The 21,358-nt window shown below is 46.4% G+C and overlaps 1 protein-coding gene across 1 annotated transcript in view; it reads left to right on the top strand.

Moving 5' to 3' along the window:
* The window catches only part of Fndc7 (fibronectin type III domain containing 7), a 34,635-nt gene extending 27,986 nt beyond the window's left edge, over nucleotides 1-6,649 (top strand). Inside the window, exons 11-13 of the mRNA XM_028879309.2 lie at nucleotides 3,197-3,226; nucleotides 6,124-6,185; nucleotides 6,269-6,649. Of these exons, the coding sequence (XP_028735142.1) occupies nucleotides 3,197-3,226; nucleotides 6,124-6,167 (74 nt within the window). The 3' untranslated portion in view covers nucleotides 6,168-6,185; nucleotides 6,269-6,649. The remainder of the gene's footprint in view (nucleotides 1-3,196; nucleotides 3,227-6,123; nucleotides 6,186-6,268) is intronic.
* Nucleotides 6,650-21,358: the final 14,709 nt, after the last annotated feature.

Below are 21,358 nucleotides of genomic sequence, written 5' to 3'. Positions count from 1 at the left end.
TGCTTACCGGCTTGCTCTCAGGCTCAGGTTCAGCTCCCTTTCTCAAACAGCCCAGGTCCCCCTGCCTACGGATTGTACTGTCCACAGTGTACTGGGCCCTCCTACGTCAGTCATCCAAAAAGACAATTTCCCACAGCCATGTCCACAGGCCAATCTGATGGAGAAAATTCCTCAACTGAGGCTTCTGCTTCCCAGGTGACTTAAACTATGTCACATTGATAATAAAAACTAACCATGACAGTGGGTAAAAGCACTTGCCTGGCCAGGCAAGCCCGATGACCTGAGTTCAATCCCTAGAGCCCGCATTGTGTGTCTTCGTTAGGGTTTCTATTGCTGTGATTTAACACCATGCCCAAAAGCAACTTGTGGAGACCTTTTTTATTTGCTTGCATTTCCATTACTGAGGGAAATTGGGGCAGGGGCTGATGCAGAGACCTTAAAGGAACACTGCTCACTGGCTTGCTCCCATGGTTTGCTCAGCCAGCTTTCTTACAGAACCCAGCTAAGGTGTGGTACCACTCACAATGACCTGGAACCTTCCCACATCCGTCGCTAATCAAGAAAATGCCCCACAGGCTTGCCTACAGCCCGTTATGGAGGCATTTTCTCAATTGAGGTTCCCCCTCCTCAGATGACTCCAGCTGGTGTCAAGTTGACAGAAAACTAGCCAGCACATGGTAGAGGGAGAGAACTGACTCCTGCAAGTTGTCCTTGGACCTCCACACACAACGGTTTGTGTACATCCGTGTGCACACACTGTCACGTACACAAAATTAATAAACCCGAAAAATATTAAAGCCAACCTTTCACTCAGCCCTGTGGATTAAGATGCAGGGCAATCCCACTTAACTGTTGGGTATGGATTGTCTACAAGCTGCAGGCATTCAGACTTCTTTACAATTGTGGTGTTTTGTTATTTAATGTGGACTAGATACTTAGTATCTTCATAGAAAGTGAATTGCAGTGATTGGAGACCTGGGGACAGATTTTTAAACACAGTCTAGAGATGCCACTTGACACCTTGTCATGTTGGACCTTCAAAGACTTGAACTTTGCTGGACAACGATGATGCACACCTTTTATCCCAGCACTTGAGATACAGAGGCAGGCAGCTCTCTGTGAGTTTGAGGCCAGCCTGGTTAAAAAGGAAGTTCCAGGACATGCAGGGCTCTGTTACACAGAGAAACCCTGTCTCAAAAAACCAACTTAAAAAAAAAAAAAAAAACAGTCTTGAAGTTTCATTTGCACGGATTGAGAATGAGGATGAGGGAAAAGTTTGAGGATCAAAGAAAAGGGAATTTATAAATCATAAATCAGGGCTGGAAATATGAGTGGGTAGACAGGCTGTGATCACAAACCAGGGCTGCCAGGCAGGCCATCTCAGCAGAGCTGGCAGGGGACATTAGCAATTCCCTTGTTCTGTGTCCCAGTACCCTCTGCTACCCTACCCAGGGCACAATCATATATTTTTCATATACTTCTAAGAAAAAGAAGAGAAACGCAATAACAAGGCCTTGGAACTTGGCAGGTGAACACAGGAAGAAGAAAAGATGAGTCATGAACCCTTACTGATAAGCAGTCTAATTTTCTAATTAAACGTAGGTAACAGGAAGTCCAGTATGGCTCCTGGGGACAGCACATGGCCAGCTCTTCCTGAAGGGGTGCTCCCAAGAGCCTTAGATGTCATGCTTTGAATGTTTTTTTTTTTTTTTTAATCTTGTCCCACCGCAAATAATCTGGCCCATAGCACAGCCTTCTGAGTGGATTCTTGGGGTACAGATGAGCTCTTTGGAAGATGAGCTCACCACTCAATTACAACATGTCATGTTCGCTGGATATTTTACAACTTAACAAGTGTCCTCACATTTATATCTGGTTGAATGCTCAAAATAACCCTAAGAACTAGATTCAGGAGACTTTACTGTGTCCGATTTATAAATAAGGAAACTGAGACTCAATAGCTCCCAAGTCTGTATCTACCACAATTCTCTGCAAGTCACTCAACTGTATACAGGCGCAGTTATGCACAGACTTGGAATGGTAACTGGAGAGTCCCTCCTAAAAGCACGCTTGGAGGACATAGTTTGCCTTACTACTCATGAGCCTCAAATCAGTTCAGGCCAGGTCATCCTTTCCATTCTTCCCACCCGGATACACTTGGAATATTTTTTGGTGGAAATTGTCCATGTGTGGTTGTTCTTAGGAGAGGAGAAACCTATCCCACCGTCAGAGAGGGGTGGACATGGAGCTCGGTGCAAATGTGGGTCTGAGGTTGCTAGATGCGTTGTTTGGAGAGGGACATGTGTGCATGGCCTGTGCAATGCAGAGGCGCTGGGCTGCCAAGTGCATCCTCAGAAGAGGGGACTCTGTGTACAGCCCGAACCTAGCAGCGTCCCAAGCCACCAAACCATTCACTATGCTCGCCTACTTCAACATTGCCTTCTCTTATTTGAGTTTTTTTTCTTCTTTATCTTTGGCCTACTTTCCATTTATTTGGTTTTTGTTTGTTTGTTTGTTGTTTGTTGTTTGTTTTTGTTTTTGTTTTGCCTTTTGGGGGGGTTGGTTGTTTTTGGTTTTTGTTTTTTTTGCCGTTCTGGAGATTAGACTCAGGGCATTGTGCATGCTAGGCAAGCACCATACTGCAGAGCTAACATCCTCACCACCACCCCCGGGCTTTTCCCTGGCCTTTTCTTAAAACTTTAGTTTTGAAACCATGGCTTGCTAAATTGCCCATAGTGGCCACAGCTGCCGAAGTACAAGTGTGCACCACCACGCCCAACCCTTTTCTTCTTTTTTAAATGTGTAGCGTTTCCATCAATAGGGCGGGGAAGATGGCCCAGTGGGTAAAGTGCCTGCCACACAATGTTAAGGACCCGAGTTTGGACCCCCAGAACTTAAGTAAAAAGCCAGGTGTGGTAGGTAGCACACGCTTGTAGTCCTAGTGCTTGCTGGGGGAGGCGAGGTGATGAGCAGATCCCTGAAGCTTATTAGCCAACCTATCCAAATCAATGATCCTCAGGTTCAGGGAGAAACAGACACTGTCTCAAAGGCCAACAGTGGAGAGCATCAGAGAAAGACCCCTGGCATCAGCCTCAGGCCCCCACACCCATGCAAACTCCCATACGCGTGCCATAAATAAATACATCAATGAGTGTACTTTCAGTGCTTATGTTTTGTTTTGTTTTTGTTTTTACAGTCACCTGCTCTGGAAGTACACTTGGGATGGGTAAGTGATTTTTTTTTCCTCCATGGATAGAGATAGGAGAGAATTTGTGATGCTGTGTTTTGTAGTTACTTAATGAAATCATGATCAAAGCTTATTCAATAATTACAAAGAATGCCAAGTGTTTCTTTGATGCAAGAGTGCCCTGCTCCCCCATAGCCTTTCCCTTATTAGGGTGCTTCCCTTCTCACCGCACAAACCAAGATGAATTCCTTTAGATGCTGAAGTCTTTTTAGTCTGCTAGAGTCCCAGAGAAAAATGCAAATATTTTTTAGAGGGCATTTGATTCTTCCTCCTCCTCTCATCCATACTTTAGAAGATGATTCCAGCCATGCTGCACATTAAAATTCCTTGGAGAGCTTCCAATTTCCTGGTGCTGGGGCTCTGGGCCCGGAACATCTGGCAGCATTGTTCTAAGGTGAAGGCCGGGCAGCAGGGTTTTAAAAAGCTCTTCGAGGCCTGAGAGCTGCTGCTGTAAGCAGGGCTCCTTCATACTGTGTGCACAGCTCCCCAGGGCCGCATCAAAGGCACATGGTGACTCGGCAGGGGCAGAGGCTCCGTGCCGCTTATGAGGTGAGGGCTGAGCATGCTTTGAATAGCGCAGCGTTGAGAGAATCGGCCCCTCCCCCTCTCGGAGTAAGTCCTTGGACAGCCTCTGCAGGGCTATGGAAAGCAAATCTAGGAAGAATACAGGACTGGCCAGAACAGAACCTGGCTGGGAAGGGCCCTCTGACCTGCTAAAATGAGCCCTGGGATTCTGTTTGCTTAAGATTTTTGGTCCTTCTTGATTCTTGGATTAGCGTAAATCTTGTCAACCCCACTAATTAACATTTGGGAGAGGTGGGGGGTGGAACAGGATGTCACTATGTAGCCTCCTCTAGCCTGAAACTCACTATGTAGACCAGGCTGGGCTTGAATTCACAGAACTCTGCCTACCTCTGCCTCCCAAGGCCTGGGATTAAAGGTGTACACCACAATGTCTGGCTGAATTGACTTTCTACAAGACAGTTTTGGATTCAAAACCTGCTGCTCTCATTTACCCTTAGCCAAACTAGTTAAATTCCCTAAGCCTAGTTTTCCTCATCTGAAAACTGAAGTAATAGTCGATTCATAAAACATAATAAAGGTCAAATGAAATGTAACCAATTAGTGAGAGGCCTGTAGTAATTAGTAAGTGGTAGTTATTAATTCAGGATCAAGTTCATCTCATAAATTTCTATTATGTTCTAGATATTAACATTTTAATGTGCCACTTCTAACATAATTACATTTTAACCTTATAATACTTTAACACATTGTTCTTCAAAATGTGAGTCTGTTGTGCCCTCTGGCGAGACCCCCAAGCAAGACCACCACAGAGCCGATATCCTGATGTAAGCACACAGAGGTTTTTTTTAATAACAAAGCAAGCCCAGGGCTTGGTCCTTATTCCAAACACTAGACACAGCGGGTGGAGGAGGGCAGCCTGAGCACTCACTTTAAGGAGTTTGTATAGGAAAGGTTTACATGCAGAGGGTTACATATCTTGGCATTGGACGAGGGGGCTGGGGTGAGGCGATTCTTTGAAGTTACTGGCTGAACTATAAGCATGAGGTTACTGATGGCTAACAGGATGCAGGGTATCTACAGAGACATAGTTTTTTTACTCCCTATATCCTGCTTTTGCTGAGCCCAGGATATATACATTCAGATTTATTGTTCCAGTCCTATTTTCTTTTAAGATCAATTTCTGGTCAGTTGAGTCCATTACTCCCCATACCCTGTTTTACCAAGTCCAGGATATATAGATTTATTGTTCCAGCCTTATCTTCCCATGAGTTCAGCTTCTGGTCAGTTCTAAAACTGCTGGTCAGCAAATACCTTTAGAGAAGTGGCGGGGGGGGGGGGGGCAGGGGGTCCTCGCTCAAGATGGCTACTGATTTTTCCCTTTCAAGTCTAACATCACCAGTGTTTCCTGGTAAGCTTTTAGAAATGCACACACCTTTAATCCCAGCACTCGGGAAGCAGAGGCAAGCAAATCTCTGTGAGTTCCAGGCTAGCCTGGTTTACGGAGCAGGTTCCAGGATAGCCAAGGCTACACAGAGAAACGGTGTCTTGGAAAACAAAAACAGAAAAAGAAAGAAAGAAAGAAAGAAAGAAAGAAAGAAAGAAAGAAAGGAAGGAAGGAAGGAAGGAAGGAAGGAAGGAAGGAAGGAAGGAAAGAAAAAGAAAGAAAGAAAGAAAGAGAGAAAGAGAGAAAGAAGGGAAGAAAGAAAGGAGGGGGGAGGGAGAGAGGGAGGAAGGACAGAAGGAAGGACAGAAAAATGCTGTCTCTGAGATTTGGCCAATGGCCTAGTAACTAGGAAGTTCTGAGGCTGAGCCCAGCAACTTTGCTTTAAGAAGCCCACCAGAGTGAAGCGGCCTCAGGTCTGAGGACCAGGGCTGCCATTCAGGAGCGCTCCTTTGTTGCAGGAAGCTTGATGCCTGGTCGGAGGAGAAAGCGACAGGTGGACAGTCTGTGCACTGTGTCGCCTGCCCAACCTGGGGAGCTTTGGGGACTTTCCTCCCCACAACCTCCTTAGCAGTTGAGGTTTTATGTTCCCCTTCTGCAAATGCCTGGATGGATGAAATGGTGGCGCTTGCCAGGGACCCAGCAAGCTGGGCTGGGAGTGAAAGGAATGTGCCTCATCCAGTCAGCAATGTGAGCTCAGAGGCACTTGGAGGGTTGGTTTTGTGAAACGCGCTGGTTAGTCAGAAACCCCTGGTCACTTTGAACAGTTTGGTAGCTCGCTTTCCTCCATGCTTGCTGTGTAATGCTGCAGAAATAGCCATCTGACCGTCAACACTAATCAACTGAGTGCTTAAGCAGAAGTCTGCACGGTTAACCGGTCTCACACGTGTCCTCTCCCCGGCCCCTTCAGTGATTTACAGAGGGAAGAGGAACGACACGGTGGGCCCCAGGTAAAAGCAGACTCTCCGCCAGGTGAGTAGTGAGAACTCATTCTGTATGATTCCACGGCTAACATTTGTCCTCCGTTTTAAAAATTCTTCTCATTTCTTCTGCAGAGTCCCTCCCTGGGTTGTTCCCGAGCAGCGACGGAAACAAGCTATTAGAACACAGAATGCCCGTAGGCTAGGAAAGGCCCCGCTGGCCTTTACAGGGGTAACTCGTACTCTGCATTGACAGGGCAAGGTCAAGTGTGTCATCAGCCGCAGAGAAGTGTGGAGAGCTGTGGTACGGAGGAATGATCCAGGAAGGCCCCTGGAAGGCTGCCAGAGTGAGTCAGCTCATCATCAGAGCCTGCAAGCATAAAAGCTCTGCTTAGCAGAAATTTGTTCCGAGGCTTCACATCGAGATGCACCACAGAACGTTGCCCACCCCAACCCCATGTAGCTCAGACTGCCGCAGCCTCCCAGAGTGCTAGGATTACAGGCACGCACCTTTTTGCCCAGCACTCCATTATAGACTTTAACATGACCCGTTCATGAATGTCTCAACAGCTTGCCATACAGCATCCTCCCCGCAGGAAGGATGGGCGTGTACCCCCACAGCAGTCAGGTCACCCTCAGGAGGACAGCATCCACCCCAAGACACGCCTCAGTTGGGACTTTTTAGCTGGAGTCGGTTAGAAGCAGTTGCCAGGGCAACGTGGGGTAACAAACGCCCTCAGCACAAGTTCCCGGGGAAGCTGAGCTGCGGGCCTGCAGACTTCGCTGAGTCAGAGCAGCAATTGAGAAGACATCTGCCAGAGCCTCTGGGAAAAGCAGAACCGCAGGCCTGTGTTTGGAGAGGTTGCCATCACGCTCTCAGGGTGAGCGAAGATGTCGTCGGGTGGAGCGGCAGCCAAGGGCAGAGTCTGAGACCGTGGCCGACTGACACACACGCAGCTTTTCAGGGGTTCCTCAGTCTTGTAGCCTGTTCTGTACGCTCCCCTCACATTGTAATGGCTTCTTTCCATGTTTTGGAGAGAAAAAGCAGTGCTATATAAATATAAATCTGTTGTACCTAGAACAATGTCTGTCTAATGCCAGAAGCCCGATTTTAGAATGGTGGGAATAAGATTTGTCTCGCATGTGCGCACGCGGCCGTGGGGCTCAGTCCTCAGAGGAGTGGCTCTAGGGTCTGAAGCAACGACTCAGTTGTTAAGAGGACAGGCTGCTCTTGCAGAGGACCTGGGTTCCATTCCCAGCCCCGACATGGTAGCTCACAACCACGCGTGACTCTTCTTCTCTTGTTCCGCGGTGGTGATGGTGGTGGTGGTGGTGATCCATATCCTCTTCTGGCCTCTGAGAGCATCGGGCACACCAGTGGTGCACAGACACCCGTGCAGGAAAGATACCCACACTTGTAAAAGAAATCGTGTTTTAAAAAGCGTAGCTATGGAGTCAAGAATGTGTGTGCTTGGAAGCAGCTCGAAAACACTGCCCAGAGGAACTGGAGCGTGAAGTTAGACATGAGGCCAGCCAGGAAGAGAGAGCAAGCTTCCCTTCCTGCAGCTCCCTTCCAAGGAAACCAATCAAAACCCAACAGAAGCCGGGCGGTGGTGCCACACGCCTTTAATCCCAGCACTCGGGAGGCAGAGCCAGGCGGATCTCTGTGAGTTCGAGGCCAGCCTGGGCTACCAAGTGAGCTCCAGGAAAGGCGCAAAGCTACACAGAGAAACCCTGTTTCGAAAAACCAAAAAAAAAAAAAAAAAAAAAAAAAAAAAAAAAAACAGAGAGGATGAGTTTTGTTTTTTGTTTTTTGTTTTTTTTTAAATCTATAAGATCAACCAGAAGGCCATGTATAAGGGCACATGCTGGTAATCTCAAAATTTAGGAGTCTGAGGCAGGAGGATCATGAATTCAAGGCCAGCCTGGCAAACATACAGAAATATCTCAATAAATCAGAGATGCAAAACGTGTCACTGATAGAGAGCTTTAGAGTATGTATTTCTAAAATATTTATTTTTATTTTCTGTGTGTGAATGTTTTACCTGAATGTATGTCTGTGTATCACATGTGTGCTTGTGGAGGCCAGAAGAGGGCATCAGATCCCTTGGAACTGGAGTTACAGGTGGTTGTGAGCTGCCATGTGGGTGCTGGGAACTGAACCTAGGTCCTCCGCAGGAGTAACAAGTGCTCTTAACCAATGAGCTGTCTCTCTGGCCATTATTTATTTATTTATTTATTTATTTATTTATTTATTTATTTATTTTACAGTTTCATATCTGTACACTTTGCAAACTCAACACTCACTTCCCATTTTCCTACCATCCCTGTCCACTCTCCACAATATCTCAAAACAAAAACAAGTAAGCAATTTATTCAGTATTTTAATGAATTAATTTTTGTTAATGAACAACGTAAGTGTCGTTATGAAAATTTTTTTTTTTTTTTTTTTTTTTTGGTTTTTCGAGACAGGGTTTCTCTGTGTAGCTTTGCGCCTTCCCTGGAGCTCACTTGGTAGCCCAGGCTGGCCTCGAACTCACAGAGATCCGCCTGGCTCTGCCTCCCGAGTGCTGGGATTAAAGGCGTGCGCCACCAACGCCCGGCCATTATGAAAATTTTACATGTGTATTATTATTCCTAGCTCATGGTCAGCCCCCGTTATCCTCCCTTGTTCCATTCCGTGAGTCTCCTTCCTCCTTTCGTTTCTGAACCCCAGTGAAAGAACAGCAGTCTCCGATGTAGATGCTCAGCTGTCATTCTGGAGACCTGAACTAATTAGGTATGAGACCAGGCCCGGAAATAGCTGTTGGGTTTGTTTGTCTTATGCTCACCCAGCGCTTCTGACATGCAGAAGTTTGGGGAACTTCCTGTGCTTGCCTTGGTGAGTTCTTTTTTGAAGTAAGATTCCAGGGACGCTGAGACAACAGAGAACTGTGGCCTGTGAGGGAGAACACTGGTGAGACCCACGGCGTTCAGAGGAGGTCCATGTCCTGGTGGGGAAGCCTCGGTGGAAGAGAAGTGGAAGCATGTTCTGGACCGTGTAGGCTAGCACCCATGTGAGACTATACGATACACTTAGTTGACAACAGGTACCCTCAGAATGGTACCTCAGAATGGGGCCTGTGGATGACTGGAAGAGACAAACAGCTTACGCCGAATGGAAGGGCAGGATCTCTGTTCTCAAAGATCAGCACAAGAAAACGGCCGTATCCGCTTGGCTGTGTCTAAGGCTAAGATGTGCTGGCCAGAATTCCACAAAAGGCAATGTGGGGGCAAAGTTAGTGTTTGCTTCATTTGCTTGTATGTGTAATGCACAGACCACACACTGCTAAGAGCTTTCTGCGTGTTCATTTCACTTCCATAAGAATCTCACAAGCTTGGTAAGAGCCTCATCCTCTTCCCACAGATGGAGAAAAGAGACCCAGCAAAGTCAAGACACTCACCCACGTTCACACATCTCCCCGGTGCAAACACTTCCGGGGGGTGGGGTGGGGGGTCACAATCAGGAGTGCAATTGCTGACACCGGCAGGTCAGTGTTTTATTTATGGAAAGTTTTTCGCTAGATTATTATGATAAATTCATCAGTTGCTGGGGGGAAAGACCAGCGCTTGATAAAGGGAAATGGGATAAAAGGTGGGCGACCTGCTCTAATTCTAGTGTCGGAAATTCAAGCTATTTTATCTGTTTGACTGCGTTATGACCTGCGCAGCTTTTCATCTCTGGCCAGCATTGGTGCGCTCTGCCTTCACTCTGCTGTGTCATAGTCGAGGAATCCAAACATGCCTTCTAATCTGTGTAGGAGAGCCAACTAGAGGAGACCTGGAGAAACAGCTCGGGGAGGCTGTGCAGAACTAGGAAGCGGGGGGGGGGGGGGGGGGGGGGGGGGGGGGGGCAGACAAGGGCGCCCGTGATCTTGAAGGCACCTAGCTTCAGATCCCAGCTCATCCTGCGATCTTACATGTTGGACTTAACCTTCCTCAACCTCACTTTTCTCATTTGTAAACCAGCAACAAAGATTTTCAGCTTGCTGGGTTTTGCAAGGGTTTGGATGTATATATTCAGGAGCTGAGGAGATAACTCGGTTGGTTAAGTATTGGCTGAGTCAGCACAGGACCTGAGTTTGGATGAAAAGCTGGGCAAAAGTTGGCCATGGTGTTGTGTGCCTGTAATCCCAGTCCTGGGAAGGACCACTGAGGCTTGCTGACCAGCCTGGCTATTCCAAATAGGCGAGCTCCAGGTTTGAAGGGATGTGGCTCTGGCAGGCCTTGCCCCTCTCCTCACTTCCCTCTGCCTTGCTAAAAACAGATTACATTCCCGAAGGTGGCCCCCAAGGTCTATTCCCTTATTTAGCCAATCCCTGCCCCCTCTTGAGGCTGACTACCAAGGTTCAGCTATCAAAGTACTGAAATCCACCCATCAAAAGCCCCCCATTGGCTCACCTAATTAACATGCCCAATCAAAATTGAACACCTCATCCTAGCACGGGGGGGGGGGGGGGGTGTTTGCCTTTGTACCTTTATAAACTGTCATTTCCCTATGTGCCAGGTCTGTCTCCTCTCTGTCCAGAGGAAATCCTTCACCCCTCCCCCTTTCCCTGGTTCCCTTCCCCTTCTCCCTCGTCCTCTGTCTCCTGTCTTTGTCTCTTGTCCCTGCCCTCTGTCCCTCCGGGCCAAATCAATCTCCTTTGTGCTGAGAATTTGCTCTTGGGGGACCTGAGCCGATACTTTTCCTTGCAAGATTTTGTGAGAGATCCCACCTCAAAAAAGCAAAGGTCGCCCAGGCGGTGGTGGTGCACACCTTTAATCCCAGCACTCGGGAGGCAGAGCCAGGTGGATCTCTGTGAATTCAAGGCCAGCCTGGGCTACCAAGTGAGTTCCAGGAAAGGTGCAAAGCTACACAGAAAACCCTGTCTGGAAAAACCAAAAAAAAAAAAAGGAAAAAGGAAAAAAGCAAAGGTGGTGGAGAAGTAACTGAGGAAGCCACCTAACATTGACCTCTGGCTTATTCCCGCACATCTCCCACACATGCTATTACACACATGCTCCTACACACATGCTCCCACACATGCTCCTACACACATGCTCCTACACACATGCTCCTACACACATGCTCCCACACATTCTCCTACACATGTTCCTACACATGCTCCCACACATGCTCCCACACATGCTCCTACACACATGCTCCCACACATGCTCCCACACACATGCTCCCACACATGCTCCCACACATGCTCCTACACACATGCTCCCACACATTCTCCTACACACATGCTCCCACACATGCTCCTACACACATGCTCCCACACATGCTCCCACACAGGCTCCCACACATGCTCCCACACAATGCTCCCACACAGGCTCCCACACATGCTCCTACACACATGCTCCTACACACATGCTCCCACACATGCTCCCACACATGCTCCTACACATGCTCCCACACATGCTCCTACACATGCTCCTACACAATGTTCCCCACAACACACAAAGATAATGTATCGCACACAGACAGTGTAACCGGTTTGAATCCACACTGTTAGTGAGAATCAGACCTGGAATTTGCACGTTGTGGACTTGGGTATGTGTGCAGTGAAGGCCTAGACTTGTTCCACTACTCTGCATCGTCCCTGGGCCTTTAGGGACACAGGTCATAACCACAGCTCCTGTGACCGTACTTCCAGCTCAAAGGGCATTTTGTGTCATTTCCTGACACCCAGTCTTTTGAAGGGTCCAACACAGAGGAATCTCACCCACCTTACTTCTTCCTCTCTGACCCTCAGGGTGAGCAACTCCAGGGAGATTTGCTCCATTGGGATTTTTCTTATGGGCTGGGCTCGACCCTGCTGTACATACTAGGCAGAACTTGACTTAAATTTGAAAAGGTAGTGGGAAAGACAGTGCATATATGTAAAACTGTGAGCAACCGAACCAATTTAAAGGCGGTTTAAAGGGAGCTAAGGCTCCAGCTTCTATTGCCACAAAAAGCTCAAACAGAGAAAACACTCCTGTCGTAGTCTTTTCCCACCCCCCGCCACTTTGTTCTCTGTGTCGAGCAAGCTCAGTCTTCCCCCACTGCGGCACATGCCATGGAATCTTGCTAATTAACAGCATCAAGTCGGCTTCCTTGTTCTGTGGATGGCTTGAGGACAGAAGAGATAATCCACTTCATCTGGTGCGTGGTGTACACTCGGTCAACATTAGACGTGATTAGAGATAGTACTTACTAACCATTTCACCGTGTGACCAGTTAGAATCTTTGGAGCTACTGGCTCTTTGCAAAATCCTGTAGGAAAGCTTATGTCAGCCAATGTAGATAATGGTTGTCAAGGCCCTCAGGAACGGAGCTGGGTGACTGCTTTCAGGGCCCAAGACTGGTTCTCAAGTAGGCTGAGGCCTAAGTTGTCTTAGTCTGAGCTCAAATGAATTCCTGTTCATCAGCTTTCAACAATAATTTGGGGTTTTAAAATATTGATAATCTCCATGTATTTTTTGCACAAACTTGTTGAATAACAGAGTATTGTTTTCTTGGTTCATTTATTTATATTCTGTCCCGAAGGCATTCATTTTGGGGGGCAGTGAAGTGGGGGGAAAAGTCTCTGGTCTCAGTTGTGTTAATCCCACTGGTTGAGAATAAGACCACTACCACAATTTAAAGTCAAAATTGAAGCAAGCTTTAATTAAATACTGGCCAGGTTGATAGACTCTGACCAGGCCCATCTCTGGGTTTCCAGAAAAATGGCCTTTCATCATGGTTTGCAGGGCTTAAAAGGCAAAATCCACAATTCACCACATTTCCCATCAGGTCCAATCAGGGGCAAGCATACATCCTGGTATATTCCCTGCCTATGTACCTCCTGCCTACATCCAATTGGGGGCAAGCATACATCCTGGTATATTCCCTGCCTATGTACCTCCTGCCTGCATGTGATCCAGCACATTCAGTGTAGCTGAGTCAAACACACTGGTTTAGGGAGTGAAAACACGTGGCTCGTTATCTCCCATAAATAACAGCCCCCAACATTTCAGGAAGTATTTGTCCTTGGGCAAGGGGCATATAGGTTACAGGCATTTTTGTTTCATGGATCTCTTAGGCATAGTAATTAAAACTTAAAACATAACTTTAGCTCTCATAATTGGCCAGGAACTGGGTATGTAGCCAAGGAAGACCTTGAACTCCTGATCTTCCTGCTTTCATTTTCCATGTACAGAGACAGCAGATTTGGGTCACCACATCTGGTTTTAAAGCACTCAATGTTTCAACCCTCTTTTGACTACTACAGGATGCTGAGGAACCTGCCTGACTCCATTTTGAAGGCAGGAGCCATTTTATTGTATTGTTAAAAATAAATTCCCATTTACTGCAAGAGCTGAGTTTCTGTCTTAAAAAAGTTTCTGTTTCCGGGAAGCTGACCTGCTCTAACCCATGACCTTGGCTTGTTTTTGAGGACACCCTAACCCTCCCTAACCAATGACCACAGGATGACTGTTTTTTGCTTTTTGAGATTTTTCTGTCCTTCCTAACTGCCCTTTTGTGTCCCCTCTGTAAAGCTGCCTTGCAACTACTTGTGATTTTACTCCTTAAAAGGACTCCAAGAAACAGACTCAGCACTTCTCTCTCTAACCTGACAGAAGACAGTCACTGGCAGCTCTCTGGTGCACCCAAATAAAACAAAGCTTGCTTCGGACATGGCTCAAAATTGTGGTAGTGGTCTTATTCTCACCCAGAGGATTAACATTTTCTGGAGGCCCCAGTGAAATAAGACCACCCTCCCAAATTCTAAGGCCATACCTTCACTTCAGGACTCTGGGCTAAAAGGGTCACCTCAGAAGGTATGCACCTTGAGAAGTTCCAAGGTTCCAAGGCATGCTTTTGGTTTTGTGGACTGTCAGAGTGAACTACCACGCTGAGAGAAGAAGCAAGCACCAATGGAGGCCTCCCTTGGTAAGTCACAGTAATTTCCTGTGGCATTTGGTTCTGTTAGAATCCAGATCTGGAATGAGGAGGGGTCTGATGAGACCCAATACTCTTCCATCCAGGGCAAAAAGCAAGACATCACCCTGCCCACCTAAGGTTCTTGGTCTGGTTTTGTGTTTTGTTTGTCTTGTCTTTATTCGTCTCGTCTTTGGCCGCATTTTACTGTCTCAGTCTTTTGTACTTTCTGTGTTCTGTGTTAATTGGGTTATCCTGGAGTTGGAGTGACTGAACAGATGGGCAGTATGGGTAATAACTAGCAAGCCCAACAGCCCTCTAGCCTGTGTTCTAAAGAATGACAAACATGCCCCCCCCCCATAGTCAAGGAGGATTATGATTATCCTGTCACTATGAATTGCCTCCAAACATTCTGTGAAACTGAATGGCCCACATTTGGGGTTAACTGGCCCCTCAGGGGTACTTTTGATTCTCAGCCTGGGAGGTGGTGAATGTTACCCTCAGTAAGCCTGGCCACCCAGATCAGATTGGATACATGTTGCCCAGGCCCTCTGTGGAAATTTGGGCCCCACATTGGGCGCCATTCTAGTTAGAACTTTCTTTGGGCCACCAACCAGCTCCCAAATAAAGACACAGAGTCTTATTATTAATTATAAATGCTTAGTTTTAATTTACACTAGTCCCGCTAGCTCTTTTAACTTAATTTAACCTGTTTCTATTCATCTACATTTTACCTTGGGGCTTTTTACCTTTCTTTCATTCTGTATGTCCTCCTTTCCTGCTTCCTCTGTGTCTGGCTGGATGGCCCCTAGCATCTCTCTGGCACCTCTTTTTCTTTCCTCTTTCTTCTTTTTCTCTTCTTCTGAGCCTAAATTTATCCTCCTATTATTTTTCCCTGCCTGGAAATTCTGCCTATACCTCTTCCCTTGCTATTTGCTGTTCAGCTTTTTATTAGACCAATCAGGTGCCTTAGGCAGGCAAGGTAAAAGAGCAGCACATCTTTACATAGTTAAACAAATGCAACACATCTTTACATACTTAAGTAAGTGCAACACATCTTTGCATAGTTAAACAAATATTCTGCAACAAATGACCAGATGGTAGGGACTATTGACCATGCTCTGTCACCATGGAGACACTCGTGGGATTAAAGGTGTGTGTGCTTCCTAGTACTGGGGTTAAAGGTGTGTGCCACCACTGCCCGGATCTGTTTTTTTTTCCTAGACTGAGTCAATCTCATGTAGTCCAGGGTGGCTTTGAACACAGAGATCCAGACAGATCTCTGCCTCCAGAGTGCTAGGATTAAAGGTGTGTGGCACCACTGCCTGGCATCTATGTTTAATCTAGTGGCTTGTTCTGTTCTTTGATCTTCAGGCAAATTTTATTAGCATGCACAATATATCACCACAGGTGAGAACTATCAGAAATAGCCTAGAAGGTGTTTGATAGCAGAGACAGCAAAGACAATCTTGGAAAAGATTTTGGCAAAGAAGATGGGGTGGGCCACTGTGTCTACACTATAAACTCCAGTCACTTTCAACACTGCCCATGACCTCCATGATTTAAAAAAAAAAAAAAAGGAAACATTTACAAAAGGAGCCCTGTGCCTACAGGTCATTGGAAGAATGAATGTCCATGATGAAAACAGGTAGGCCCCCAAACCCAAGCCAATCCTGTCTCGGAGGATCAGCAAGGTCAAGGTTCCCTTGAACTAGGCTTCCAGGAGCCTATAGTAATCTTCACCATCAGGGGCCAACCTGTCAATTTTCTGGTGGACATGGGGGCTAACCATTTGGTATTATGGTAACCCCAGGACCCCTTAGCAACCAAATAACGAAAACGCAGGGGGTAACAGGGGATATTAAAGAATATAAATGAACCAATGACCAGACTGTTAACCATGTGACTCATTCTTTTCTCTTCCTTTCTCAATGTCCCTGCCCTTTACTAGGACAGGACCTCCTGAACAAGCTCCAGGCAACATTATTATTCTCAGAAGACACTCCTAAGTTGCAACTGGGAGGCCCTGCTAAGGCCTGTCCAATAAGTGAGGAATATCTACTCCTTCAAAATCCAATCCTTTCTCTGGATGGGGGGGGGGGGAGGATGTAAAAATTTGTCAATCCAGGAAATTCCTACAGTTTGGGCAGAGGATAATCCTCCTGGCTTGACCAAATATGTGCCACCCATCATAGTACAACTAACACCTGGGGCTATTCCCATTTGAGTTAAGCAATACCCCATCAGCTCAGAAGCCAGGGAAGGGATTAAGATTTGCACCAGGTTCCTTCGTGAAACAGGCATACTTACTCCTTGTCAGTCAGTCTGCAATATCCCCCTTGTTTCCTGTCCAAAAGCTTGGAACTCAAGACTATATAGACCACTACAAGACTTGAGGGACGTGAACAAATAGGTAGAAATCATTCACACGACTGTTACAGATCCCTACAGTTTGCTCAGAGAGTAAACTTCACATCTGAAGTGGCCAACCCTGAACTAGGGATATTGGGACCAGTAATCTGGACCACACGGCTTCAAGGGTTCGAAGTGTCTCCCACCACCTTCAATGAAGCGCTCCACCAGGATTAAGTATCTTCCATAGCAAGTACCCTGAGGTAACCTTGCTTCAATATGATGATTTATTATTGGCTGCTGAAGATGAGGAGGGCTGTTCGAGAGCTACCTGAGACCTTTCGGAAACTCTAGCCCAGTTAGGCTGTGGAGTTTCTAAAAAGAAAGTCCAAATTTGCTCACTTCAGGTTACCTACTTGGGATATGAACTGGGAGAAGAGAAAGACTGCATTCCCAGGCCCGTATAGCAGCCATACTGCAAACCCAGCTCCAACTACCAAGAAACATGTTAGAGAGTTTCTGGGAGCTATTGCTGTCTTTGGGTACCTGGGTTTGCTGAAATTGCCAGACCCTTGGACTCTGCTACAGCCAGGAGCAACACCCCTTTGGAATAGACAGGGACACATGAACAGGCCTTTAAGAAGTTAAAAGAGGCCCTGTACTCTCTAACTGTCCCGATGTCTCCAAGTCCTTCCATCTTTATGTCCATGAAAGAAAGGTCATTGCCAAGGGAGTACTGACCTAGACCCTGGGTCTAAAGGCCAATAGCTTACACCTCACAGAGACCAGATCCTGTAGCTTCAGGATGCTCCCCATCCCCCCATTCGAGAGCCATCGCAGCCACCCCAATTCTTGTAAAAGAAGCTGACAGGCTCACATTGGGACAGATTCTAACTGTAACAGCTCCACACACTGTGGAAACCCTGCTGAGGGATGCCACCAACCTCAGATGTCAAATGCCTGTCTGACTCAGTTCCAAGCCCTTCTTTTAGATAAGGACAGACTGATCTTTGATACATCCTTGTCCATCAATCTTACCACCCTGCTGCCGGACCACAGACAACCCTGAGGAGCCCATCCACGACTCACTGGAGCTGCTAGACATCATCCAGGATATGCGACCCGACCTGACAGACATTCTTCTAATCACCAGAGATGTGATCTCCACACAGATGGTAGCAACTTTGTTCAAGAAGGAACCAGGTATTTGGGGGCAGCAGTGGTCCCAGGCCAGAAGGAGGTGATTTGGGCACAAACTTTGCCCAGGGGCACATTGTCCCAGAAAGCAGAAATAATTTCTCTGACATAGGCTTTAAAATAGGCTGAGGGGCCTGGAGAGATGGCTCAGAGGTTAAGAGCACTGGCTACTCTTCCAGGGGTCCTGAGTTCAATTCCTAGTAATTACATGGTGGCTCACAACCATCTGTAATGAGATCTGGTACCCTCTCTGGCATGCAGGCATACATACAGACAGAACACTGCATACATAACAAATAAATAAATCTTTTTTTTTTTTTTTTTTTTTTTTTTTTTTTTCTCGAGACAGGGTTTCTCTGTGTAGCTTTGCGCCTTTCCTGGAACTCACTTTGGAGACCAGGCTGGCCTCGAACTCACAGAGATCCGCCTGGCTCTGCCTCCCGAGTGCTGGGATTAAAGGCGTGCGCCACCACCGCCCGGCCAAATAAATAAATCTTAAAGAAAAAAAAAAGATGGGCTGAAGGAAAGAAGGCGAACAGCTACACAGACAGCCAGTTTACCACAGCTCATGTTCATGGACAGATGCATAAACAGAGGGGCTTACTCACCTCAGAGGGAAAGACTATTAAAAATAAACATGTAATTGTTCAGTTGCATCTGGCTGCTAACTGAACTGCTGACCATTAATACACTGGCCAGGACACCTAAAAGGCAACGCCACTACCACCCCCAAATTCAAGGTAACCACCATGCAGATCAAGTCACCAAAAAGGCTGCTCTTGGGGAACCCAAACCCCAGACCACCCTGGAACCATCTGCTGTCCCTGAGCCCCCACTCTGTCTTGATGAAGATGCTTCTGAGCATGATCCCGAAGAGATCAAGTCATAGTCTGACTTGGGGGCTCAGGAGAGCCACAATGGATGGTGGATCTTGCCTGACAGAAGAATCTGCATGCCAAAGGAACTGGGCCCAAGCTGACTAACTGTCTTGCATCACACCAGGATGCAAGGATCAGCACTCATCTTCCCTCACGTCTGGCTGCCTGGACACTGGGAAAAACTTCAAAGCATTTCAGATTGATGCCTGACCTGTGCACAGGTATGTGCCGAGAAATACCTGTTTCCCCCAGGACAACAGAGTCAAGGCACTGTACCCAGTGAATTCTGGGAATGGACTTTACTGAAGCCAAGCCAGAACTATATAGTTACAGATATCTGCTAGTCTTTTCTGACACCATCATGGGCTGGGTAGAAGCCTTTCCATGGATGGAAAGAGCCCAGGTGGTAGCTAAGAAATTTCTGTTTTGTTTATTTGGTTTTCTGAGACAAGGTTTCTCTGTGTAGCCCTGGTTGTCCTGGAACTTGCTCTGTAGACCAGGCTAGCCTCAAACTCACAGAGATCTGCCTGCCAAGTGCTGGGATTAAAGACATATACCTGGTTAAGACACCACCTGGTTAAGAAATTAATAATGGAATTTCCCTCCCATATTTGGCTCTCCATATCTCTGGAGTCCAACAATGGCCTGGCCTTCACAGCCAAGTTATCTCAGTTGCTCTCTAAGGCTCTTAACATAAATTGGAAACTTCATTGTATATATTGTCCTCAGAGCTCAGGAAAGTTAGAAAGGATGAAAAGAACTTTAAAGGAAATTTTAAGTAAACATACTCTTGAGATTGGTGGTAACTGGGTTGACCTCCTATGCCCTTCTCAGGGTCCTCTGTATCCTGTATTAAGAAAAGTTCATGCCCATAGCCCATGGGTAACCACCTCTCCCGATCCCTCAGGTACATGCCAGGTTGTTATCAGATTGCCCCACTCCAACCTCTGAGTCCCTAAAAGGATTGCAACTAACTTTGGATAAGATTTTCCCTCGTGTCCAGGCTGCTCAACCTGTTGGGTACTGCTTGTCTGGGCACCCATTCCCACCCAAAGATGCTGTACTGGTCTGACGGTTCAAAACCAACCAGTTTGAACCTAGATGGAAAGGACCTTACCTTGTGATTCTCTGGACTCCTACTGCTATTAAGGCTGCTGGTGTTCCTACCTGATTCATCACTCACATCTCAAGAAGGCACCTGAGAAACCCTTGGGATAGGAGCCCAACCCCCAGAGGTGGAAAGTGATTGAAAAGGGACCATTAAGAATCAAACTTTCTAAGTTTGACCATCTAACATAACCTTAAACATTATGTTCTTGCTGTTGGAATCTACACCATGATTGTCCTGTGACTAACAGTTTTACTGTCTTATTTTCAAGCTATGCAAACAGAATCTAAATGCATCTTGACAGGGGAAATAAAAATCACCCCATCATAGGAAACACCCTGATACTGTCTTGCCATGCAAAAGATTGTTTTTATCTATCATGGATGGAGGGCACTTGGGATGGACGAATCTAAATGACCAATCCCAGTGTAATAATACAGACTTCGGCATAATCAAATATTCTTTAAAAGGTTCTGATAATGGGAATTAAAGATGTGGTAAAATAAGAAGGGAAAGATTCATTAATCACTTCAACTGAACTTAGCACACCCAGAGTAAACCTGTCTGTAGCTGTGTAGGTTACAACCTCTGGCTCCATCTAGCACCAGGAAGCCAACAGGAAAACTGTGTCAGAGGAGATCCCTCTAATGACTACTTGCTACCTAAACATAATCTTGGATGCCAGCAATTTACTGGAATGTGCTGTTTAATATCTCTGATTTCTCTCATACTGTTGACATAGATGGTCTACACCAGGAAATAGACAAAATCTCTTGAACAAATTTTGACTGGCCCGCATGACTAAGATAGGTCTCCCCCTTCATTGAACCTCTAATAGTATTTCTACTGGTTATCATAATTGGGCCCTGTGCCCTCAATGTGTTAACAATTTGATCACCCATCAAATAAACAATGTCACCTGATAACATTAGTAAAGACAGTCCCCTATCAAGGATTTGACAAGGACACATAAGTCAAGGGAAGAATGAGGAACCTGCCTGACTCCATTTTGAAGGCAGGAGCCATTTTGTTGTGTTCTTTTTTTTTTTTTTTTTTTAAATATTTATTTATTATGTATACAGTGTTCTGTCTGCATGTGTCCCTGCAGGTCAGAAGAGGGCACCAGATCTCATTAAAGATGGTTGTGAGCCACCATGTGGTTGCTGGGAATTGAACTCAGGACCTTTGGAAGAACAGTCTGTGTGTGCTCTTAACCACTGAGCCATCTCTCCAGCCCCCATTTTGTTGTGTTCTTAAAAATAAATTTCCATTTACTGTAAGAGCTGAGTTTCTGTTTTTAAGCTGCTGTTTCCTGAACCTGACCCGCTCCAAACCATGACTTTGACTTGTTTTTAGGAACACCCTGACCCTCCCTAACCAATGACCATATATATGATGATGAGGGGGTTTTGTTTGTTGGTTTTTGCTTTTTGAGATTTTTTTCTGTATTTTCCAACTGCTCCATTGTCTCACTTCTATAAACTTGCTTTGCCACTACTTGTGATTTTATTCCTTAGAAGGACCCTGAGAGCCGGCCAGTGGTGGTGCACTTTTTTAATCCCAGCACTCGGGAGGCAGAGCCAGGCAGATCTCTGTGAGTTCAAGGCCAGCCTGGGCTACAGAGCGAGATCCAGGAAAGGCACAAAGCTACACAGAGAAACCCTGTCTTGAAAAACAAAACAAAAACCCAACCAAACAAAAAAAGACCCTGAGAAACAGACTCAGCACTTCCCTCTCTAACCCAACTTAGGAAGCAG

This window comes from Peromyscus leucopus, chromosome 6, assembly GCF_004664715.2.
Source record: "Peromyscus leucopus breed LL Stock chromosome 6, UCI_PerLeu_2.1, whole genome shotgun sequence".
In the NCBI taxonomy this organism is placed as follows: domain Eukaryota; kingdom Metazoa; phylum Chordata; class Mammalia; order Rodentia; family Cricetidae; genus Peromyscus; species Peromyscus leucopus.
This window is presented reverse-complemented; position numbering and strand designations above follow the sequence as displayed.